Source organism: Mesocricetus auratus, unplaced genomic scaffold, assembly GCF_017639785.1.
Source record: "Mesocricetus auratus isolate SY011 unplaced genomic scaffold, BCM_Maur_2.0 Super-Scaffold_100003, whole genome shotgun sequence".
NCBI classification, from domain to species: Eukaryota; Metazoa; Chordata; class Mammalia; order Rodentia; family Cricetidae; genus Mesocricetus; species Mesocricetus auratus.
In genome coordinates, this window is record NW_024429188.1 from 35,056,495 (window position 1) to 35,083,174 (window position 26,680).

General features: G+C 40.8%; 1 protein-coding gene and 1 pseudogene across 1 annotated transcript; both read right to left on the reverse strand.

Annotated features, from left to right (window-relative positions):
* Window positions 1-956: 956 nt before the first annotated feature.
* On the reverse strand, window positions 957-5,460 carry LOC121139827 (melanoma-associated antigen B4-like). Its single transcript, XM_040743826.1, has 2 exons — window positions 5,386-5,460; window positions 957-2,361 (listed from the first exon to the last, which is right to left on the reverse strand). Exon 2 carries the CDS (start codon window positions 2,320-2,322, stop codon window positions 1,321-1,323), a length of 1,002 nt encoding a protein of 333 aa, XP_040599760.1. The 5' UTR covers window positions 2,323-2,361; window positions 5,386-5,460; the 3' UTR covers window positions 957-1,320.
* A 14,080-nt stretch (window positions 5,461-19,540) lies between these two features.
* Window positions 19,541-20,346, reverse strand: LOC101831604 (annotated as a pseudogene).
* Between the last annotated feature and the right edge of the window lie 6,334 nt (window positions 20,347-26,680).

Sequence of the window (26,680 nt, forward strand, 5' to 3'; positions counted from 1 at the left end):
TACATTTGTTTCTGGAATATTTTCTGGTCTCGTATTTCTAATAGAACTGTTTCCTAAAAAATCTACTCCTCAGTTTGTGCCCTGTCAGAAATGGTCACGGCAGTCCATTTTCCTAATAATTGTGACAATGTGCTGTGCAATATGGAAATTGTGTGTGTACCGTGTTTGTGGCATAAAATTGTGAGTCAGTGGAATTAAGGATTATGAGATTTGATTGTTACGTGAGGTCTTAGGGAAAATTTGCCAATTTGTAGGCTGGAACACCACTGGAAACAACCCATAGCTCTTTTGGGTATGTGAATACAATGTATTTGGGTACATGTTTTAAGAATGGAAATGTCTGTGTACTCTGCTCCTCAACCAATAAAATCTCAGGTGCGAGCAGGGCGATGGTGGCGCACGGCTTTAATCCCAGCACTCTGGAGGCAGAGGCAGGCGGATCTCTGTGAGTTCGAGGCCGGGCTGGACTGACAGCCTCCAAAACAATACAGAGAAACCCTGTCTCGTAAAACCAAAAAAAAAAAAAAAAGAAAAACTCAGGTGTGAAAAAGTAAAAAAAAGAGTGTGAATTATTAATATAAGCATTTTGATTTTGATTCATTGCTACCCATCGACCTGACATTATTTTTCATGTTTAAAGTGAGGTAACACAGAGTATACAGCATTTTAAATTGCAATAAAATAATCAGAAAAAAATCTTTTAAAAAGCAGCTTAAACATGCTTTCTGTCCAATGTCACAAAAATCTGTTTCTTCCTTCATTGGGAAGAAAATCAGTTTTTATTGTCATCCATAATGAGACCTCCTCCTATAATCTACCACTGCATGGGCAGATGCTACATCTAATTTCAGTAAACAAATTTAGTATAGTCTGGAGACTTCCAAAGACTAGATGTTTAATTTCTGTTTAGGTAGAGCACGGGCCTTAAAAAAGAGATCTGATTCACTGCGACTGAATTTCTCATGCATTCTTTAATATCAAAAACAAGTGTACATCTATAAGTTTGGAAAAAGTAACTGAGTAAACAACAACTTTCACTCTTGGCCATTTTCACATATTTTCCTATCTCCAGGATTCTTCCTCCATAAATGCCATGAATATTGATGTAGCACCACTAAAGTTATATACAAAATTCTTACTTCAAAATGTCAACATTCAACTTGACAAACTGCAGTGAAGGCACAGTCTACAAAATTTATCTATACAAATTCTAATCCCAAGTTAATATTTTGCTAAAAGACCCCCAAAACTTTATCAACAACTTATTTGCAAAAAGATTAACAGACTTTTTCAATCATATAGCAGAAGCTACCTTACACCTCACTTGGGATTAGGATGGCTCAACTTGGTCTTAGTATGTCCCTTGCCCTTAGTGCCAGGCTTGGCTGCAGCTTGGGCTTGGGCTTTCTCTTCCTCTTCAATCAAAGCCTGCTCATAACGAGACATGTAAGCACTGGGCATGGTATCATTAACCTTAGCTAAAAACTCCATCACCTTCATCTTGCTGGTTTCAGCACAGGCTCTTGGCCCCCATAGGAACTCATAGGATGGAGGATCACTGTCAGGAACCTGACGGTATTCCAGGTACTTTTCCTGCACTAGATCTTCAGTGATGAGCTTTCTGATATTCCCGAAGATGAGATGTGGGACTCCATCATGGATTCCTAGCATACTCAGGAAGTGCCAGACCTCCTTCTCTGGGGCACAGTAGCCATTTAAGTAGATCACACTTAGGAGAGGGATCAGAATGCCCCTGTTGGGAAGACCCAGCTCATTGCTCCTACTTCCATCATCCTCGAAATCTAGCTTGCTGATAAGCATGTAGGATTGACCATTGGGCTGGACTTCCTTCATCTCAAGGCCAAACACCATATCCAATCGATACGAGGCTTTCTTGAGGATGTCAGGGAAGTGCTCCTTGAACCTTTTGTTGATGACTTTCAGCATTTCTCCCCTCTTGGCAGGCTGTTTAGTTTTGTACTTGGAGAGCATGTACTCCACTAGCAGTCCTGCCTTCCTTGATAAAAGGTCCATCTGTAAGCTTTCAGTGGATTGTGGGGCCCTAAATGATTGCCCATTTTTCTCTTCTTGGCCTGACCTAAAGTCCATGCCTTTATTAGCAGTGACAGTGGGTGCCTTACCCTGCGGGAAGTCAGCAGGAGAATTGCTTGGCTTCCCATCTCCTGAACCTTGACCAGAGCAAGCAGATGACTCTCCTTTCTCTGCTGCCTTTGCCTGAGCATCATTCAGCCTGTGGGTCTCATCTTGGATCTGGCGACGTTTCTCTCGAGCACGGGCCTTACTCTTCTTTCCTCTGGGCATGGTGGCTGCAGTGGCTTGGGAAGCAGGTGATCTTGTTACCTAGATCAGGAAAATAACACACTATAAGCACTTTTTGCAGATTCCAAACACCTTGGCTTTCCCTAACATTTCTTTTTCCACATTTTGAGGAGAACATTGCTGAAAGAATACACTGGGCTTTTGTTCTCCTGACTAGCTTCCATTGCTTCTGACTTACAGAGGTGTCTGAGTACATTTAGTTCTATTCATATCCAGAAGTGTTCTACTCTCTTTGCCATAGGAAAGATTCCTAGGAGCCTGGAAAAGAGCTTCAGAAAGCTCCCTCTGTTGAAATGACGGGGTAAGGAGTGCTGAGAAAACTCTCTAACAGCACATCACAGGTTTCTTTAAACCCATCTGCAGCTCCTTTCCCTAGGCTCCATGTTAAGCAGAGCACCACCACCCTCCTTTTCACCGGGGCTCACAACGTCAGACAAATAATTTTACCTCTGGATTGAAATAAAGACATGCTGATGGGCTGGGATGGGGTAGCTCAATCCATGATGAGCTTGCTCGGCAAACCCAAGGACCTGAGCTTTAAACCTAGAATCCATGGGTAAAAAGCAAAGTATGGTGGATTGCATTTGTAATCTCAGTGCCGGGGTGGAGACAGAAGGATTATGGGGCTCTATACCCAGCATTGCTAGCCTATTTGCCAGATCCAGGCCATGAAGCAACCCCATCTTAAACACAAGATGGATAGCTCCTGAGGAACAATATCCTAGAGTTCGGCTTCTTTCCACAAGCATGCACTCACGTATTGGGACACACACATACACACATGCACTAAGAAAACACAGATCGCCCCCCAACACACACACACACACACACACACACACACACACACACACACACACACACAGATGTAAGGGAGGTGCTGAAACTCACAACACTTATCTTTCCTCTTGAGTACAGTGCCTGTGGCTAATCAGGACCACACCTACACGTCACACTATGGTGCCCGGGCTTGCAGCGGCCCTATTAGTTTTGAAAGTCGTTCCCTCTCTTTCCTAGATTTTCGCTGTCAGGCTCTGGATTCCCAGGCTAACGTGGGCCTATACGAGACCAGGGTAGCCCTCCTTGGAGAACTCCGTCAGAGGAGCAGAGGGGCCCGGGTTCAGGAGCACGTGAAATATCGCGATGCTATGCGCCAAGTTTCAGTTTGCATTCAACCAGGATCTTAGGAGCCTGCTCAAACATTTCAAAGGGACACTTTTTGTCTGCATCCGTTTTACCAAGTTATGGGAATTGCTGCAAAATTCCATCACGTATACCTTGTACGCTGGTCATACTCTCCGCACTTTCCTCACCCACTGCCGCATTTCCTCACTTCTTTTTCTCCCCATCCTGGTCAATTTCCCATTGTCCCCTCACTTCTAACAGTACATGAGAGCTTTGGAAGGAGGCTTTTTTTCCCCCTGAGACAGGGTTTCTCTGTGTATCTTTGGCTGGCCTGGAACTCACCAGGCTGGCCTCAAGCACAGATCCACCTTGCCTCTGCCTCCTGGGTGCTGGGATTAAAGCCATGTGTCACTGCTCTTTTATGTATTTAACAACATCTGCTTCTGCCGGCTTTGTAACTTTACCCATGGCTTCACGAATCCTAAGCAACACTATTCCCTAGATGCGCTACATTTCTGACTTTCTAATATAATTCAAGAGAATATAAGGTCCTCCAGGTATTTCTGGCGTGTGGTTCCTTCTGACCACCGTAAATTTGGCATAGTACCTGGTTAGGCTTCCTGATTCCTACGTGCCTGGAGCAGCTACCCGAAGTTAGGCTTCCTCTGATTCCCACTTGCTGGGCATATTTACCTAAGTTAGGCTTCTTCAGACTCCCATGTGCTGGACGCGGCTTCCCAAAGTTAGGCTTCTAACTCCCACGTGCTGGGCTTGGCTACCCAACATTAGGCTTACTCCGACTCCCACGTACTGGGCGTGGCTTAGCGAAGTTAGGCTTGACTCCCACTTTCTAGGCGTGGCTACACGAGGTTAGACTGACTCCCACGCACTGGGCGTGGCTAAGCGAAGTTAGGCTTGACTCCCACTTGCTGGGCCTGGCTAAGCGAAGTTAGGCTTGACTCCCACTTGCTGGGCCTGGCTAAGCGAAGTTAGGCTTGACTCCCACTTGCTGGGCCTGGCTAAGCGAAGTTAGGCTTGACTCCCACTTGCTGGGCGTGGCTAAGCGAAGTTAGGCTTGACTCCCACTTGCTGGGCATGGCTACCTGAAGTTAGGCCTTTTCTAACTCCCACTTGGTGGGCGTGGCTACTCAAAGTTCGGCTTCCTCTGAATCTCGTGCTGGGCATGGCTACCCCGAGAAGGGGCCCTTCTTACTTCCAGGAGCTGGTTGTGGGGCTTCCCCTGACCTCCACGTGCTGGCCTTGGCTATCCCGAGCCTCAAAGTATCTCTTCCTTTTGGCTCCGCAAAACCTCCCACCACCCCGTGCTGGGCATTGCTAACCCTGTTCCTTTCTAGGCTTTTAAAGGTTCTTTGTCTTTCCAAAGTGGGAGCTGCAAAGCACCATCTCAAGCATTTAAAAATGGGAACAAAACTTGCGGGAGTTGTTTCCCTAATTCCACCATGTAGGTTTTAAGGATCCAACTCACTTTTTGAGTATAGTGGGCAATGTTTACACTCGCTGAGGCATTTCACTGACATGAGGGATTTTTTTAGTGTTTTTTTCTACTCTGTTATGTTTACATTTCTCATTTTTTAGATATTAACTCCCTATTTTGCTGGTGATAAGTCCGGTCCACTTCGGTTGCTGGTGAACTCTTCCTGGGGGCATTTTAGAGCCCAGTGCCAGGAAAGCTCATGGTGGACATGTACTGCGTTCAAGGTTCTGTCCTTACCAATTAGAAACCAAAGTTTGGCTTTAACTGTGACCTAGGAAGCCACCATTTTCAGAACCTGGGTTACTTCCTAAGACCGGGGTCCCCGTTTCCTCCCAGAAACATTCAGTTACAAGACAAGTCACATTGCTAACAGGTTCTATGCTTATTTCAGAGATATTCGCTCCTTGGTACGCATTTAGGGTCCTTACCTTGACCGCAGACCTCTGCAACAACTTGCGAGCAGCTGGTCCGGAGCAACAAATGGCAGCGTCTGTGCCACGGGCACTAAGACCCAGTTTCTCCCCTCCTCACAGGAAGAGAGGGTAAACCACATCCGGCTAGGGGCAGGCTCTCTAAAGATTGACAGCCGGGTCAGGTTGCTATGGAACTGCACTGCTGTGGAGGCTGCATAAAGGAGAGAGTCTGGTTTCCTCACTGTACTTCCCTAAGACACCTAGCCTTCCCCACCCCCCACACTTTCCTCGGGCTATTGCACAAGCACACAGAGCTTAAAGCCTGAGCCTCTGAAGCCCCACTGTAACTCATGCCCCGTCCAGCACGCCATACTTCCATCTCCCCCCATAGGATACCGGACTCCCTGACTGCCCCTCCACATAAGCACACTTTGCATGCCCTGACCCAGAGTTACTTCTCAACTTTCAGGTACATGTCTCTGCTTTCCTGGACCCCTATCCCCCACCGGGGAGGTGGGGCGATGCAGGGAAATGAAGGTTACAAGGCCACAACCTCCCAACTAGGAACAGTGAATCTTAGGCTCCCGCCCTGTATGCACCCAAGTCTGCCACCTACACACATAGCCCTCCCTTGCCTCAGCCCTGTAAGTGGAAGTCTGTATTCACTCATTTACAACGAAGGTTGACAGCTTTGTCCTGGATCTCAGATTACTGCATCCCATTCTTTTCCAGAGCTAAGAAATGCCTCAGGTTAAGGTCCAGTCTCCATAGGAAGCCACACCTTCTTGAGTACCAGAGGAGGTGATCTGGGCAAACTTCTTCCCATGGTGCTCAAGGCTTCTTGAGTTTCTTGGGCCCCACAGCAGGGCCAGGATTCTGAGCCCACACTTTCTCTTAGGAGACAATTCCTTTCGTTCCACAGAGGGTCTCTCAGCTTCAGTTTGGCTTTGAACAGGAACTCTGCCTTGCAGAACTGGATCCTGACCCTTAAAACCTATTAGGCTGCTTGCTGTGACACTGTGGACAGAGGTGAGGTGTACCACAAATTCTGTGTTGGCTCAACGGCCTGACTTCTGGGGTTGCTGGCATCTTTTCATCTACTGATCTTGGGCCCTTTGCCTCTAGCATAGAATTCACCCCCTCCATACCTGAAGTGGAAATCTAGTCACACCCCAGTTAGGACCCATTTCCCATCCCTCACCTTTCCAGCCAGAAGTGTGGCTGAGGGTTTTGAGGTATCACTCTTTCGGTAGCTGGTCCTCCTGTAATTATTCCTGGCTCTTCTCACCTTTGTACTCATGAAAACCAAGCCTCCTGACTCTTAAAGGTCATGGTCTTTCACACTCCACATCCTTCAGGAGAAAAATGAGGGTTAGTTCATCCCCACAGCTCTGCCAAGCCTAACAACAGCTGTCAGTTCTTAAAGTCTTTTAATTTTAGTATAAATATTCATATGCCTATATTTATATTAACCATATATATACATATACATTAATCCAGTCCCATGTTTGTGACTTAGTGATCACTTTCTCTCTCAATAAACCTAAATTTCCTTTTCCCCTCCCTATTGGGCTATTTACTCTGCTTCCTTTCTTTGGAGAAATCTTCCAGGTAGAAATTCTTGTGGGCTACATAGATTTGGAGTGTTTGTATTTTGGAAAAACCAGTAGCAGAGGAAGAATTCTAGGAAACAACTATACTTTCCCTTCAAATCCTCATTATGGCTACTATCTGACTATCAAATCTGAGGATACTTTTCTCTGTATTTCTGTCACTGGTTTTTGGCCAATGCTCTCAGTGGGTTGGAGAGACTGTATAGCATGTATCTATTCTCTGAGGACTCCTGGGCATGATATTTTTGGGCAGATGTTCAAATGATGTCTTCTTGCGTGTACATTTTCAGTAATAATTGACGCAAGGATAACATTTTTCCCCCATTTCCTTATAACATCAGGAAATGGGCAACATACGGCAGGTGTTCAAAATCAGGAGGTGGCCTTCAAACCACCTTTTTTAATATAATAAAAAATGCCTGATTGACAGGGTAGCTTATTCCTGTTAAGCCAGGAGAATGAAAAGTTCAGGTCAAGCCTAAACTATATAATGATTTCAATGTCAGCCTCATTTGAGAACACCTGGTCTGGATCAAATCCCTAAAGAAAAAATTAAAAATAAATTAAATACAAAGTACAGAAGGAGCTAAAACTTCCTATCTATGCCTTCCCTTTCGGTCAGCTTCTTAAACTTGTTTTTTTTTTTAATTGGATGGCTCAGTTAGATTTGTATAAGCCCCTTATCTTTTAAAGCTGTCCAAAATCACATACATACACATTTCTATCACCACCAAACACACTCTAGTTTTTCTACTTCCATACCTTATATTTAGCCAGATATTTTGGATCATACCTTCCATCCCTGCACTCATGAAGAGAGATATGATGATTGCCAAGACTACAGGTACATCCTTTACTGCATGGTATGCCCTGGGACAGTTTGCATTGCAGTGCAAACCTCTTCCTCTAAAATACACAAACAAATAAGAAGTCTTCACGATTATTTTAGTGACCTCATTTATCTCGCTATGTGCTATTACCACATAGTGAGATCAGAGGGTTTACTTGTTATGATGCTGTTACAGTACTAAAAAGAAAAGGGAAGGTCAGGAGAGATAGCTCAGCAATTAAAAACCACTTGGTGCTCCTGCTGAGGATCTGGGTTTCATTCCCAGCATTCACATGCTACTCACAATCTTCTGTAGTTTTAGGGGGACCTGACCGCCCTGGACACTACATGCATGTAGTAATTACACTTACATGCATGCAGGCAAAATACTCATACTCATAAAAATAAAAATTAGAAAATATTTTCAAGGGAATAAGATAGTTTATTCTGGACCTATTTTGAGCATCCATGGCCTTGGAACACAGATTTGGTTATCCAAAATTCCATGTTCCAGTGTGGAAGAAGTATGTTTTGATAGTTTTATAGAACAAGGAAAGTCACAAATCAAGACAAATTTAAAATGCATTGATGGGAACGTCAGAGAGTCAGGTACAGCAAGATGGCAGAAGTTTTCTATGGTCCTAAAATGCTACCTGATGACATTGTGCTTTGGTTTAGTGAAAGCAAGTGGCCAACAGATTTCTATCAGTCACAAGATGTTAGTTCAGACACAGACAGAGGCAAAGAATGGTTGTTCGGGAGGAATAAACTTGCCCAGGGTAAGGTAATTAGCTTCTGGACCTGCAACATTCCACAGTAATGACACTTTAATCAGCTAAACAGTCTGTAGACAATTTCCTTTTGGGAGTTAATCTTTCACAGACAGACACAACTTCTTTTCCGGAATTATCATTCATGGTTCTTCCTGTAATTCAAGCATCCTAATTCGTGCATGCAAGGGCCACCTAAAATTTATTAAATATTATAAGGTTCCTGGCAACTAGGAAGGCCCATTCCTAGGATGTGATGTATATGAGACTGAGCAGTGGGTAGGACAGTCATCTCCAGGAGAGAGGAATAGCTGGTATAAGGCATTAAGAAAGAAAGTCTTGAATCATCAAAACTATTAACCATTATGTTACAGATCTGAATTATTTTTACATCCTCTGTATCTGATGTGTGACATAAAATAATGATACTTAAAATTAAATAATCAAGAACACAGTTGGGCCTAATGAAGTACTAGTAACAGATGAAACCAAAATTTTAAAAAGATTTACTATATAGTTCTTGTATTTACAGTTATTTGTATTCAATGAACTATACTTGTATTTAAATGATTAGAAATGGGATTTTTCAAAGTAATCACTGTAGTATTGTCTTTTTATTAGTAAATACAAAATTGTCTAAATTTTAAATCATGGTTAATTGTACTATACAACATTTTAGATACTAATTAAATCAAGAAACATCAATATCGAAGATATAAAACATCATAAATTTTGTGGTTGCTAGACATTGATGCCTTTTGTATAATTTGTATAATCTTATTTATAATGTATAAATAAGAATTCAAAATAAGAATTAACTCAGATCTTTGAGTAACTAAAGCTAGAGTAAATAGACTTAAAATTCAATTTGAAAACTAGAATTTTTGTTTTATCTAATTATATTGAATAATAAGAATATATTATATGCATATATTTATAATGACAATGAAAAATTTGATTATTTCAAACATTAGTTTTGTATAAGGTAGGAGTTTAGGGTAAGCAAACAGTTATAACAAAAAGTTATGATCAGATGAAACAACATGATATTTTCATTTGTAGTTTCATTAAAATCAAGACTAATATTATTTTATCATTTATAAATATACCAAGTAGAATATTAGATGTCATTATGTTTTTCAAATCTAATTACAAAAATATTTAAGGGTTCTCAAGTGTTAGTGGTGTTGAAGATGAGTGTCATGCAGCAGTTTTACAGTGCACAAGAATGTGCTCTTAGAAGATGAGAGAAAGTTCACCACCTCCTAAGAGTGAATAAGAAGGACTTAGAGACAGTCCTGATCTTTACATCAGAATGGAGTCTTTGATGTGATATCCTTTATTTTTTTGACTATTAGTTGATGAGATCATCTTTTGTTTTCCTTTGAAGACTTTGTAACTAATTTTAACTTTAGTTACTGTGATTAAAAGTCTTTTACAATACTATACGTTATTTATCTGATAGACCAAAATTTATATACATATTTAAATATTTGTCCAGTAGAACAAGCTTTACTGTCATTATGTAATTGATTAGGCATATTTTAAGTAATTATCACACACTAAACACATTATTTTTATGCTTAAAGCAATGACTGACAATTCAAACAACGAAAGCTTTGTCCAATGGGAAAACATATTTAAAAACCTAAAATTTAGTGATAGGTTTTAACTGTTCGTTTAGTGAAAGAATACTAAGAAGAGATCAATACTTAAGAGAATACTGTTAGCATAGCAGTGGTGGCACACACCTTTAATCCCAGCACTCAGTAAACAGAGCAGGCAGAGTATGAAGCCAGGCTGGTTTACTGAGCAAGTTCCAGAACAGTTAGGCTACACAGAGAGGCCCTATCTAAAAAAAAGCCACAAACAACAAAATAAAATATTGTGGTATAAAATCAAGCACTATATCTCAGGTTATTGAAATAACATTTAAAATTTTTTACCTACATATTATTTTAACTTGGTTATAACCATATTTATTTTTAAACAACCTTTTACAACATACTTTAATCTTAACATTATGATTGCTAACTACAAAATATAGAAAACAACTTTAATGAGGTAGTTTTAAATGAAAGCACTCAGTTGGTGGTATCTAAAACACAGAAGACATGGTATCTTACACAACAGTTATAAACATAGGTAAACTATATTAATAGATTTTGTTTTCTTAACTAATTTTTAATTACTTGTAAAAAGATTTAAGCTACTGTAACAGATATCTTGAAAATATTTTTATGAAAAGCATTTACTTTTTATTAGTGTTTATGAGGCATCAAAAGTCAGACGAGGCATGTAGAGCTTCATAAAGCTTGGCATTTGTGCCTATAATTTTAATTTTTAACTAAGAACAAAAGAAGAATTTAAAAGTATATCACTCTGGACTAACACATTAAGATGATCTGTAAACTCTAAGATGTCTATGTAAACCTCAAAGTAAGTTTTCAATATGACAATTTAAATTTCTTTAGGGTTTTCTCTTACATAGACCTGGCTAAAGTAAGAATCCTGAAAAACCTGCTTGTTTGTTTTTCAAGTGGCAGTGGTGATTTTCTTTACATCCTTAAAATTCTTAAAACATTTATGTTCATATATACACTAACTTAAGTTATTCTTTAACCTTTGGAATAAAGAGTTTAGTATCTCAAGGCAGGGCAATTGTCTGATAAGGAAAACTGACTCAGGAGTAGAAGCAATCATGTCTTAAGGTTAATTTATACCCTCAAGCAAGAGTCCATGGTGTAGCCCCACAATTGGGATAAGGATCTAGAAGATAGCATCTTGACCACTGTTGTATAATTATGTATGACTTGTCCTTAAAAGCAAATTTTAAAATGTTGGATTTAAAAAAGCTCATGATAATTGTCCCCCCCAAAAAATTAGAACCATTACCAATCTCTATTTGTTTTACTTATGTGGTCACACTTATTAAATGTACTTTTTTGTCTTTTATCATTATTTTGTTTAGTAAAATTTTAGTTTACTGTGAGCCAAAGTAAAGCTTAATCTGTTACGGGGAGCCCACTGAGATGACCACTCACATACAACTTATAGTCAATTCAAAGTATTTATTCCAGCTGGCTGGGACCACACTCAAGTATTTGGAACCTAAGTATAGCCTCAAGCAGTTAGAGCAGTGGTTCTCAACCTGTGGGTCACAACCACTTTAGGGTGGAATGACCTTTTCACAGGGGTCACCTAAGACCATCAAAAAACACAGATATTTATATTACAATTTATAACAGTATCAAAATTATAGTTATGAAGTAGCAACGAAAATAATTTTGTGATTGGGGTCACCACAGCATGAGGAAATGTATTGGCAGGTCACATCATCAGGAAGGTTGAGAACTACTGATTTAGAGCAAGAGGCTTTTCAAAACAAAACCCACATCCTGGTATTTTCCTTTGCAGCTGCAGGGATAGCTTCACACTAGCAAGCAGTTTAACAGAAACTAAGATGTTACTTGGAGTGTCTTGGCTTCAGGTTTAGCAGAAGTTACAATAAATTAGCTGGGGTGTCTTAGCCTTGGGTCCTAGAAGAGCGTTGGGACATTTCCCATAGGATTCTCTAACAAGGAGACCAAATTCTAGTTAAACCTGAAATGGCCTCAGCAAGAATACAAAGATGGAGGAAACTGTACTCTCTTGCCCTGTCACAAACCAAGTTAAGAATTTCAGTTTCCATAAGCATTCACTTAAAAGCCAATGTGGCATTAAGTATATTATATAAAAACAAACCATAATCTTACATAGTTTACATACCTAATCACACATAAGATATATTTTAATAAACCAAGATTTTGAACGTTATTATTTGTTTGGATTATATTTTCTGTAGTATTCAGTGTGAAAAGGAAAATTGATGTAGAGCTGTTTAGTAACCTCATAAATCTATTAATTTATATAGTCTAATCTTAATAAAAATCTTGTATTTCATAGTTTTATATTTTTATTTTGAAGAAAGCACATGAATTTTATGTTACCTATTACATGAGCTGGAACTTGTTTTGAAAGGAAATCCTTATCAAAATCTATGTATATAAAATTAAAGTTTTATGAAATATTTAACATGCTCAAATGTATCATTTTAATAGTGCTCAAATTTATAAGATAGTATGTGTTTATCAGACCTTACTATATGAATGAAATATTTAATTTTTTTTGTTTTTGTTTTTGTTTTTATTTTTGTTTTTGTTTTTGTTTTTGTTTTTGTTTTTTTGTTTTTACGAGACAGGGTTTCTCTGTATTGTTTCGGAGGCTATCGGTCCAGCCTGGCCTCGAACTCACAGAGATCCGCCTGCCTCTGCCTCCCGAGTGCTGGGATTAAAGGCGTGCGCCACCACCGTCCGGCGAAATATTTAAATTTTAATCTTCACACTCATCTTAACTGGGCATGTCAAAAGAATAATTTTAGCACAGAACAAAAATGAATTTAAAAAGAGAACTGAAGTCACCAGTATGTTAAAATCTTTGACACAAACAACATATGAAAACAAAAAAATATACAAAAACAATTATCAAAAGCACATGACAAAATTACATGAAATTAGATGTACCCAGTTATGAAAAAATGCTAGAAAGTGTATCCTATTTCTTTAGCATGTGAAAAAGGCTTAGTAACACAAACAATCAAAAGGTGAAGCTTGTACTGTAGACAAAGCAATTTCTCTCTCTCTAAATGGCTGAGGAAGGAAAATTATTTTTATTGTATTCCAGACTGCACTCGAGCAGGTAACTTGAGGTCATAACTCATGCCAAGTCACATCTGTCGATACTTCCAGAACAAGTCAATTAAAAGAACCAAATTAAAAGCAGAAAGCAAAGATTTAATGTGGTCATAGTGGGAAGGGAGGGGCCTAAAATACTTGGTGAATCCATTAAGCCCATCTTCAGGGTCCTGAAGAGAGATCAAAATTTAAATGGAGGGCCATTTATATTCACATTCATGCATTCCTGGTCAAGTTGCAGTTATGCCCACCATTGACTCATTATTATCTGGGTTTTAGTCTCATTATGTAAGGTGATTTGATAAGTTACTAGAACCGTTGGAAATCTCTTTCAGGGGCATTCGCTTTCTGACTGGTTCTCTTCTTTTCCCTAGAATGAAACCCTGGGAAAACCTCCTTATCCTTAAGACTCATTCTTTGATATGCCTCTTTAAAATCTTTGTATCTGCCATATCTGTTACATGAGGCAGGGGCAAACAGGTTTTATTAAGATATTCCCCAGAAAAGTTGTGTGTTACTGTGCAGGTCCAGTAGCAGACTATGGATGGATCTAAGCAATGTCTATTTTTGATGTTAGTGACACTCAGACATCTAATGGGTTTCATGTCAGGAAAAGCAGAAGCAAAGGAAAACAGAACAGAAGTTTAGAAGGATGGTCAGTCGAATAGCAGACAGGGAATCCCCAACTATGCTTGAATAGGGTTTCAGCATAAAGCCTCAGTGATGCTGTGGTGGGACACAGCCCTAGCTTCAGCTGGTTGTCTTTTACAGTCTGAGGAGTTCCCCTAAGCTTTAGGGACCTCCACTCAGGCCAAACAGAGATTCGGAGCTTTAAGGTTGGAAGGAATTTTAGGACTGAATTGTATAATAAAAAAACTTTAAAGTAAGCATGGGAGTTAAAAGGAGAAGAACACTGCTCAAGGAAAACTGTATAAGTCATAAAGAAACAAGGGCAGAGAAAGTGATAAATAGAAAACCATTTTAGAATTTATCCTTAGGATACCAACTCTAAAAAGGTTTTTATTTTTTTTCATTTTAGCATCTCATTAAACTCACATATATTTTAAGGGCTCTCTCTTTTACAATGAATTAACAATTTTATGAGTTATTTTTGTTAACAGATATTTTACATTTTAAATAAAGAAGATTGCCTGTTTGTGACTTTTTTAAACCTTTACCTAGGACTCTCTTAAGTGTGCATGATAAATAATTTTAGAGGTAGTTATCTTTAGAGCTTCCTTCCCCCCCCCAAATACTTGCAGGTTAGTAATTATCACATATAAAACCAGCTAGAGGACCTGATGGTAATATCTCCAAACATTCAAACATTTCCCCATTTTTGTTTATATATACATGTATTTACGTATCTATGTATGTATGCATATTTTTCTTCTATCCTAAAAGTTACCTGCCCATGCCAGCTAAGGAATGTGTTTGGGGTCAGTTTTATGTACTGCTTGTAGAATTACCTTTCTCAGATATTATGCTGCAAGCTCCTTCTCCTACTAGGTCTTGGAATTATCCTGCCTGCTTATCCAAACATGAGGGGCCTCTAGACACTAGGTAACCAATCCCTCATATATGTCTTCCTGGGAAAGCCAATAAAATTCCTTCTGAACCATGAATGGGATATGTTTGTTTGGTTTCTTTATGAAGCCATTGCACATTGTGTGATGTTTCTCCTGACACCTCTGTACTTTTGGGTGGAAGGGAACAAGTCTCTCTTCTCTTTAGTGTTTGACCGTCAGGTGCTCATAAAATTCCTAAGCTAAAGTCTTGGCACGGTCATAGGAAAAATTATTAAAAACTGATTAAAAGGACATGGGTCTGTGGCTGAAATGGAATACTATGACTTTAGATTACCTCACATTATGAAGTGTTGTCAGCTCTGTCAGCTAACAACAATGTTCTCAAAATGTACAAGGTCTCAAACTGTCTGAACCGCAGGTTCTACATTCACAGTTGGCTTGGCAAACCCTGTTCTCTGCAAGTGATGGAAGTTGTGTAAGGAATGGAAAGCACTTGAAAGCATGACTGCCACATTTAAGATATTCTCCTTTTGCTGTCTCATGGCTGCAAATTTCAAAAAAGATTTTTCAATTTTTATTAAATTTTACATACTAAACACAGTTCTCCCTCCCTCCTCTCCTACAGCTCTCTCCCACCTCTCCCTCACCCCAGCCCCCATCCACTCCTCAGAAAGGGTAAGGCCTTGAATGGGGAGTCAACAAAGCCTGGCACATCAAGTTAAGGCAGGACCAAACATCTCCCTGCTGCATCAAGGCTGAGCAAAGCATCCCACCATAAGGAATCGGCTCCAAAAAGCCAACTCATGCACCAGGGACAGATGCTGGTCCCATTGCCAGGGGTCCCACAAACAGAAAAAGCCACATAACGGTCACCCACATGCAGAGGTCCTATGCAGGCTTCCCAGCCATTAGTTCAGAGGCCATGAACTCCCAGGAGCTCAGGTCAGCTGTCTCTGTGGATTTCCCCATGATGCTCTTGACCCTCCTCTCTCTCTTCGACTGGACTCCCGGAGCTCAGTACAGCGATTGACTGTGGATCTGTGCATCTGCTTCCATCAGTTACTGGATGAAGGTTGTATGATGACACTTAGAGTAGTCACCTAATTCAATCCATAAGCACTCATCTTAAAAATCAGGTAATGTGGTGGACTCTTGAACCTCAGTGCTTCATAGACAGAGAGAAACAGGACCTTCCCTTTGGCTTAGCTGAGCAGCCGGACTAACCAAACCAAATTCAGGCCAGTTCAGACATACTCTCCACTATTGCTAGAAGTCTTATCTGAGCTCATCCTTATGGATTCCTGGGGATTTCTCTAGCACCAGGTTTCTCCCTAAGCCCATAATGGACCCCTCTTTCATTACTCTCCCTCTCTGTCCTGCCGACAACTGGACCATTGCATTCCCTCATGTTCTCATCTCCCATTCCCTCCTCTCTACCCAGCCCAGCCCCCAGTTTATCCAGGAGATCTCATTTATTTTCCCTTCCCAGGGCGATCCATGTGTCCCTCTTAGGGTCCTCCTAGGCAACGGATTTCTCTGGGGCTGTGGATTGTAGCTTGTCAAACAATATTTGACCTTATGACCTTATAATAGATATAAAGAAGATATGTGAAAAGTCATTTGACACCTCTGCTCTAAGGTATCTCAGTGCAATAATGAAAAACAGATACCCTTTTCTGTCCCTGTGATTGTAAGGTATATGGTCACTTCAGGCCCCACCCAGGTAACCCTGACTTGCCTCCTGGTAAAACTGTAGTCTTTCCCTCTTTGCATGTATGTTAGATGTTAAATATGCTTGACTGTCTTTGGACACGTGTAGAGGCTAGAAGTCAACTTTTTCCCAGCTTATTTGTTGAGAAAGGACTTCTCACTAATTTAGATATCACTGGTTTTGTTAGTCCGGCTGGTCAGCTAAGCCGAAGGGAATGTCCTGTCTTTCTCTATCTATGAAGCACTGAGCTTCAAATACCTGGTGTTTAAGATGAGTGCTTACGGATTGAATTCAGGTACTCATGCTTGAGCCACACAAAATTTACCAACTAAGCCATTTCCCTAGTCATGCTCCCCTCCTTCTCTATGTTGTGGTATGTACTCTACATGAGACTTGTGTCTCCCTGAGACCCAGCAGAAGGAAGAAAAGGGGTTTTCCTGGCTACATACCAGAAAGAAATTTGTGAAAAGTAGATCAAGGCTTTACAATTGGTTACTCATCACAGGTCAGGAAAAGAATGTCCTCCACTCAAAGCATAGGCAGTATTAATACTTCCAATTCAGGTGCTGTGAGACACAACCCTAGAAGCAAGTCTTGAACTGATTGGCCTCTCTGCCTGTCATACCCTTTGGTCCCAAATGGTGACAATAGAGCCATTCTATATGTCACTCACCAATATGAGATAAATATCCACACATTCTTTTTATCAACCCAACTCCTAACACAATCTGGCAGGTGCCCGTGCCCTACACTGCCTGGATGGCCAGGAACTGGAAACTGGATAGCCCAGAGACCTAGGGTAGAACCAAATACAACAACAACAACAACAACAAAATACCAATGAAATGATTTCTAAAGATATTCTGCTATACTCTGACTTCATTTGAGACCTTTGGTCTCATTCCAACAGCCTCAAATCTCAGATATTCTCTAGGTAGAAGTGTAACTTGCCTTGTTGTCTTCTATTACTCAAGAGCTCCCAAAGTGAATAACGGTTAAAGAAATATGTGTATAGGGAATTATCAGGTTCCTGGTACAACCTAGCCTCTTCTGACCTGAGATAGAACACTTTTTTGTTGTTCTTTAAGGCTCTGTGATGTCCCAGATGGAAGTGAACATGATTCACTATGTACCGAACTCATGTATTTGACCATTCTTTCTGTATTATTCTCCTCATTCACACTTGGGATTGTGTTGGCTTATGTTGGGCAGTATTTCTCTCTCTCTCTCTCTCTCTCTCTCTCTCTCTCTATCTCTCTCTCTTTGTCTCTGTCTCTGTCTCTCCAATTTAACCTATCCCTATAAATCCAAGGAGCTCCTATCACTGAAACAAAATTCTTACTGCACAAAAGAGTGAGATCTACCAGACAGTTCTCATGACCTTCCAGAGATAGAAAGATGCCGCTTTCTTAGATGATCATCCTTCTATGTTTACCTTTAGGTTCAGAATGTAGCTTTTTTGAGCATTTCTGTTCTACTTGGGGCTTGCATGATCCTCATTTCAGGGATTATTAGCTTATTCCTATCAAAGCCCAGCACTCCTTTCTCACCTGACATGAGAAAGATGCTCCTTGGAATTTGTATGGGTATACGTTTATGCCTTAAGGGCATAGATCTTCTAGAGCTGGAGGCAGTGTGAACAATTAAGACACACTTAGAAATATTGAAAATAAAACTGAAATAAGAGCCAGTGTGTGCCCCAACATAAGAGGAATTGTTGTGACATTTTGTATGTGTTCTAACAGATGAAGCTTGCCTGAAGACCAGAGGGTGGAGCTAGGGACTAGTTAACTATATATGTCTGGAGGTCTGTACAGACAGGAGGACAGAAAGTGATATGGCTGGGCAGAGAGAGGAAGTGATAAGGCAGGGCATGGACAGGAGCCTGACTCTTTTCAGTCTGAGGAGTTGGAGAGGTAAGAGGTGACTCTGGCTGGTCATTTACTTCTCCGAACTTTTAGATTTTACCACTGTATCTGACTCTGTTTTTTTTTTTAATTAAGACTAATTAGGATCACGCTTCAAGGAATGGAGTAGTGTGGTCTCTAAATCACATTTCTAATGTAAATTGTTTCACTTACTGGCCATGTAAACAAGGTAATATTTAGATTCATGAGATTCATGCTGCCCATTGAGAAGTGATTTTGACAACTTCTGCCTTGTAAAATGAGGATGCGTGTGTATAATATAAAGGATCTGTGCTCGAACCTTTCTCATACTGACTTCTCAGAAAGTGTCATTTATTAATGTGAGCATTATAATCTAATTCATTATTATCCATATTTTCTTAATGTTTTGCCTAAAAGATTCTACAGAAAGTGCTGTATGCCAGGTCATGAACAAAAAGCACAACCAAGATCTTCACTCTGAAGATAACTAGCAATGAATATAGAAAAATACTTTTCTCTCCAATAACGAGAGCTTCTCAGAGAATATATCATTGCTATTCCAGACCTGCTGTTTCTTTTACTAAACGTTTCCCAGTACAGAGGGTGACAGTTCTGCAAGAGTAGATATTCAGAATGTGTTTGGGTAAAGGATGAACTTTTAAAAAGAGATATGCTTCTCTGTGCTTCAATTTCTTATACATACTTTAATACTAGAAACAAAAGTCAGTGTACATCTCTGACAACATTGAAAAGAAGGCAAGGGCTGAAAGAAAACATTCACTGAAAAGCTAACACTTTTTGAATATTTTTCTTTCATATTTCAGAGCATTTTCTTAATCTAATTCCATAGTATCTTACTAAACATTCTCAAATACTCAGAACATTTCAAATTGTAAACTGTTATTTAAAATTAATCCAAAGATCTTGAGCACTCAACTTGGTAAGCAGCCATGAAGGAATGGTTTACAAAATTTATCAGTATATATTGCAAGTCCAAGTTAACAATTTGCTAAAAGATGTCCAAAATTTATCAACAACTTATTTACTAAAAGATGAACAGACCTTTTCAATCATATAGCAGAAGCTACCTTACATCTCACTTGGGATTAGGATGGCTCAACTTGGTCTTAGTATGTCCCTTGCCCTTAGTGCCAGGCTTGGCTGCAGCTTGGGCTTGGGCTTTCTCTTCCTCTTCAATCAAAGCCTGCTCATAACGAGATAAGTAACCCCCAGGAATGGTTTCACTAACCTTAGCTAAAATGTCCATCACCTTCATTTGCTGGTTTCCGCACAGGCTCTTTGCCCCCATAGGAACTCATAGGATGGAGGATCACTGTCAGGAACCTGACGGTATTCCAGGCACTTTTCCTGCACTAGATCTTCAGTGATGAGCTTTCTGATATTCCCGAAGATGAGATGTGGGACTCCATCATGGACTCCTAGCATACTCAGGAAGTGCCAGATCTCCTTCTCTGGGGCACAGTAGCCATTTAAGTAGATCACACTTAGGAGAGGGATCAGAATGCCCCTGTTGGGAAGACCCAGCTCATTGCTCCTACTTCCATCATCCTCGAAATCTAGCTTGCTGATAAGCATGTAGGATTGACCATTGGGCTGGACTTCCTTCATCTCAAGGCCAAACACCATATCCAATCGATACGAGGCTTTCTTGAGGATGTCAGGGAAGTGCTCCTTGAACCTTTTGTTGATGACTTTCAGCATTGCTGCCTTCCAGATGGGCTGCTGCACTTCGTATTTGCAGAGTATATACTCCAACAACATTCCTGTCTTCCTTGTCAGAAGATCCATCTGTATGCTTGCAGTGGAGAGTAGAGCCCCAGAGAAACTCCCATTTCCATCCCTTTGGTCCTGGTCACCTTCATCAGAACTTCTTTGGGCCATTCCTTTGCTGGCAGTGGTACTGGGTGCTGAGATTTGTTACTGCTGTAGGAAGCCAGCGGTAGAAGTGCTTGACTTAGCATTTCCTGAAGCTTGTTCAGAGCAAGCAGGTGACTGTCCTTTCTCAGTTGCCTTTGCTTGAGCATCCCTGAGCCCCTGGCAGCGTTTCTCATGAGCATGGGCCTTACCTTTCTCTACTCTGGGCATGGTGGTTAGTGTCAGGGGACAGCAGGAAAGAGTCTTGGTAGCACAAGTAACTGAGATACCTGAATCAGGAAAATAATGTACTATGAGCACTTTGAACATGTTGAAAACACTCTGGCTTTCACCAATTCTTTTTCCCTCCTTCTCTCAGATTATAATGACATCAGTGTTCTAAGAACTCACTGTAGTTCTCACCTTCTGGTCACCTTATATATACTGCTGAGGTAAAGTATGACTTCCTTTCTCTGGTGTTTGAACACTCTCAGTTCTACTCACATCTAGAATTATGCTACTGTAATGTTTCCCAGAATGCAGGAGGAAGAAAGCCTAAATAAGACTTGAACTAGAATGACAACACCAATTCACACGACAACATAGACAGTGGCTGTTAAGATGGGGAGAATCAGTCTTCTGTAGCCATAAGCACCCTAATTGATTTTCTTATACCAAGTGGTCAGTCCTAAAAAACATGTAAGAAACACTACCCAGACTCAACAGGCTTTATTTACATGTTTATATATGTATTTATAATATTTATTACTTACATTATTCATATTATTGGTATGCATAACAATATATAATATATATGTATTTATACATTGTTACATATTTAACAATAATAGAGAAAATAGGTCATAAACTTGAGAGGGAGTTGGGGAGCTATATCAGAGAGAAGAGGAGGAAGGGGAAAATAATATAAATATAGTACACATAAATGAAATAATAAGAGAGAAAAGGAAAAATAATCACAGCACTCAGGAATTATAGGTAGAAGGATTTCTGTAAGTTAAAAGCCATCCTGGTTTACACTGTGAGTTCTAGGGAAGCCAGAGCTATAAACAGAAAACTTGTCTTTAAAAAAAATAGAAAAAGCTTCTCAGTTCCCTGTGTCAAGAAGCCCCTGGCAGTGGCACCACGACTTATCCCTAGTGCATGAACTGGCTTTTGAAGCCCATTCCCTATGGTGAGATACCTTGCTCAGCCTAGATACAGGGGGTGGGGCTTGGTCATGCCTCAAATTGGTATGCCAGAATTTGTTGACTTCCCAAGGGGGCCTTACTCCCTCTGAGTAGTGGATGGGGGTGAGAAGGGAGTAGATGGGGGTGGGCGAGAGGAAAGGAGGGGGAACTGGGATTGGTATGTAAAATTTAAAAAATAAATAAATAAATAAATAAATAAATAGAAAAAGACAAAAGTGCAGAATGCACACTGATAGAAAACAGACACAAAGATGTAAGGGAGGTGCTGAAACTCACAACACTTATCTTTCCTCTTGAGTACAGTGCCTGTGGCTAATCAGGACCACACCTACACGTCACACTATGGTGCCCGAGCTTGCAGCGGCCCTATTAGTTTTGAAAGTCGTTCCCTCTCTTTCCTAGATTTTCGCTGATGTCAGGCTCTGGATTCCCAGGCTAACGTGGGCCTATAAGAGACCAGGGTAGCCCTCCTTGGAGAACTCCGTCAGAGGAGCAGAGGGGCCCGGGTTCAGGAGCACGTGAAATATCGCGATGCTATGCGCCAAGTTTCAGTTTGCATTCAACCAGGATCTTAGGAGCCTGCTCAAACATTTCAAAGGGACACTTTTTGTCTGCATCCGTTTTACCAAGTTATGGGAATTGCTGCAAAATTCCATCACGTATACCTTGTACGCTGGTCATACTCTCCGCACTTTCCTCACCCACTGCCGCATTTCCTCACTTTTTTTTCTCCCCATCCTGGTCAATTTCCCATTGTCCCCTCACTTCTAACAGTACATGAGAGCTTTGGAAGGAGGCTTTAACTCTTTCACGTATTTATTTATATTTAACTATGTCTGCTTTTGCCGTCTTTGCAACTTTACCTAGGGTTTCAAGAGTGCTAATCAAACACTGAGCTAATTTTCCAGTGTGTACCCTATTTATTTATGTTAGTAGCAGTAGCAGCAGTAGTAGTAGTTTGGTAAGACACTGCGCGTTTTTGATTTTTTTTCCTGTTTTTAAAGCTACTCCCAAACCTCGTGATATCACTTGTCCTTTTTTTTAAGATGACACCCAAACCTCGCGATATCACTTGTCCCTTTTTTTTAAAGATGACACCCAAACCTCGCGATATCACTTGTCCCTTTTTTTTAAAGATGACACCCAAACCTCGCGATATCACTTGTCCCTTTTTTTTAAGATGACACCCAAACCTCGCGATATCACTTGTCCTTTTTGTTTTTTAAGATGACACCCAAACCTCGCGATATCACTTGTCTTTTTGTTTATTTAAGGCTGGCACCCAAAGCCAGGCGTTGGTGGCTCATGCCTTTAATCCCAGCACTCAGGAGGCAGAAGCAGGAGGATCTCTGCGAGTTCGAGGCCAGCCTGGTCTACAGGAGCTAGTTCCAGGCCAGGCAATACAGAGAAACACTGCCTCGAAATCCCCCGACCCCAAAATAGGATGGTACCTGGACCTCGTCCTTTTTTTTTTTTTTTTAAGATGCTACCCAAATCTCGCAATATCAGTTGCCTTTGGTTCCCATTCTGCAGAGGCCTCTCCCTGGGGCCCTGTCATGTGCCATGCTTTGGGCGTGGCTAATGGCCCACCAAGTGAACCCTTGTTTTACATTCTGTAACACTTTGTTCATTTTCTTACTTCTCTTTCTCAACCTCGGAATGAAGTTGTGCTCTCAACTTTCCTCATGCTCTAGACATAAAGGCATGCTAGAGTCCCGGGTTATGCGAGGGTTCATAATGGGCACACATTCATTTAGAGTTTTTAATTCAGAGCCTAAACTTTGACTTGTGGTTTAAGACTCTGCCATGTATTGAGTCAGTGCTCCTTTCTAAGGACTTCGTAGTATGTTCTTAGTATCTATTTGGGATCCTTACCTTGACTTCTGACCTCTTTTAGAAGGATTCTGCCTGCAAATCTACATGTACGTACAGGTAGTCTGTGCTGAGTGCGCAGGAAGAAATAAACTACTTCCTGGTGGTAACAGGCCCATAAGATTGATATCAAGGCCACATTGGTAATGAATTCCCACTACTATATGGGCCTGATATCATAAAAACTCTCGAACTCCTCACTGTCCCCCTGTAAACGTTCCTAGGCGCCCCAATTCTAATTCCTTCCTCAGTTCACCGCACACAGTCGAAACCTCTCAAGACGGACAGTACCACATATCCTGCCCATCCTGCCATGTTCCTACCACTCTCTTAGACCCCAACACCTCTTCATTTAGCGAACCACATCCCTGTTGGTACATGCGGGCCCTCCACCCCCACACACTCAACAGACACCTTGAAGCTTAACACAGATGCAGGATTCTGGTATCCTATTCCTGCCAGGGCAAAATGAGGGCATCACAGTCTTAACGCTCCCTCTGGTCCCTCACAGCTAGGAATAGTTTCTATGTGTCCTAGGATCCCTGCCTCAATGAACCTAAGTCTGTCAGCCACAAACATCTCCCTTTTCTTCCTTAGCCCTTGGAGAGGAAGTCTAGATTTACAATTTTTCTCTTGGACTTCACAAGACGGGAAATGGCATTGGATCTTTGAATGTCCCTATCTTTTCGAGAATGGACTCATAAAGCTAAATGATTCTTCCTTGTACTGATCAAAAGTTCCACAGGAGTCCCAGGGAAGGTGATCGGGCCAAACCTCATGTGATGCTCACAGTTTGACTTCTCAGGCCTGACCGGAGGGCCATTACTCTGTAAGCCTTCCCGCTTTGGGGACACTTCCTCTAATCCCCACACAGGTCTCTCCTTTTGAATTTGGTTTTGAATTAGAACTTTGCCTAATATAACTGTGTTTCCGTTCATTACAGTCGCTTATGCTTCTTGTTGTTACGTTTCAGACAGAACCTGAGAGCAACCCAATCTCTTTGCTGGATTAATGGAGTGGCTTCTGGGGTCCTGAGCTTGCTCCTTCCACTGATCTGAGCCCATCTCCATCTGTTACAAACAGACCCTCACCTTCCTCAGTCCAACTGTTCTGTTAGTATCAGTTTGGAGTCATCACAAGAAACAGGCTTTTTGGATTTTTTGGTTGTTTTTTTTTAGGTGCTGTTCTATTCAGCACTCATTCTCTATGACAGCCCTTCTCATGTTTACTCCAGTTAGGATCAAGCTTCCTGATTCTAAAGAGGTAAGATCACTCTATCATTAATGATTTTGCAGTTTGTACTAGACATCCCTTAACAGAACAAATTTTATTGTGTGCTCTTATTACAAAAAAGTCACATAAAAATGTAAGAAATGCATACCTTAAGTGGTTGGCCCATATAAATCATAGATTATCTCTACATTTATCAAAAATATGACTACATATACTTTAAATTCACAAATTACAAGTAATAAATTTTTTATTTTTTATTGTGCATGTATGTAGTATATGTGAGTGCATGGTGTGTGTGTGTGTGTGTGTGTCTTCATGCCATGCACATATAGAACTCAGAATAAAACATTTTACAGTCCATTCTGCCCTTCCATCTTTTCTTTGGTCCTGCTGCTAGAACTCAGGGTACTCGGCTTGGAAGGCAAGAGTGTTTGTCTCAACAGTACTATTTTCAATTTTTTTAAATTAAATTTTTAGTAAATATCTTGAGGAATATAAAATATATCTATTAAATACAAACAAAATTTTTCTAAATATTTGCTTAGTGCATGTGCAGTAGTGGACTTCTGGAGGAAAGGGTACAATCAATAACACCTCTGACATACCCCCATATGGATTCTAGGGATCAAACTCTGATATTAGGCTTCGAAGTAGATGCTTCCACCTGCTGAGTGATCCCAACACACCCTCCTGAAGTAATATACTTATTTACAGAATGTTTTCCTTTTTTGGCTACAAAAAGACATCCAAAGATTCTCAGTTTGTGGATCTAAATAATAACATTATGTTATAAATAGAAAATAGTCAAAGAATGATCCATATTTCTAAAAATTCACAAGTACTTCAGTAATTAATTCTGAATTAATTCTAGTTACTTAATTACTCACTCAGTAAATAATTCTATATAAGCTGATTATATTTTAAAGAAAAAACTTGTAGTTATTCCAGTAAAATAAGAATGAAAAGTTCAGCATGTTATTCTCCGGTTCAAATGAGCGCCTCATCACTTAGAAAGTTAATATCTGGCAATCACAATAAAGTACCTGCCTTAGCCCTCAGCTGATATAGGAATAAAATTGGTTCCATGCAACCATGGCAGTCATGGTGGTCACTGTGGCTCAGGGACTCTTCTGCAAGTTTTAAAGCCATGAATCTTGAAGGAGAACTGTCTTAGTTTGGGTTATTATTACTGTGATGAAACAACATGACCAAAAGAAACTTGGAGAGGAAAGGGTTTATTACACTCACGGTTCCACATCACAGTTCATTATCAAAGAAGATTAGGGCAGGAATTCAAACAGGGCAGGAGCCTGGAGGCAGAAGGTGATACAGAATCCATGGAGGGATGCTGCTTACTGGCTTGCCCTTCATAGCTTGATCTGTCTACTTTCTTATAGAAGGCAGAAACACCAGCCCAGGCTTGGCAATACCCACAATGGACTGGGCAATCTACTGTCAATCACTAATTAAGAAAATGCGCTACAGCCAGATCTTTTTTTTTCTCTTTAATCTATAAAACTTTACTTAGAAGTGCTTATTGCAAAGAGTCATTAGTCTCGTTCAAGACCTCCGGTTTCTGCTACACTACCAATGCTGGGTCCTCACAGGAACTCCTCTTGGTTATCCTGCTGTTGCCCTGTGTTGTGGAGATCCAGCAGCTTTGGTCCCCTCACATGCTCTAGCATATCACAGATGGGCTGGATGTTAGAGTGGGCCAATATTCCAAGGATAACCCTGGTTCTGGGCCTGGGTAGTTCCAGGGATGGTCAGCCTGCCAGCTCTCCTTTGTTCTCACCACGGGGGATGAGCTCTCCTGCACTTCCCTGGAGACTTCACCACCTGCAGTGATAAGCAAGGGGCAGAGCTGGTTCTCCTGCTTTCATGTCCTCAGGGGCTGATATCCCATGCCAACACCTTCAGGCCAGCTCTACTGTATTACCCAGGCATGGAGTAGGGGCCTCTCTCCCTTGTGCTGCAGCTGATAAGGGGCAGGTCCAGCTAGCTTTCCTGCTCTTATGACCCTAGGGCCAGATCTCCCACCTGCCTCA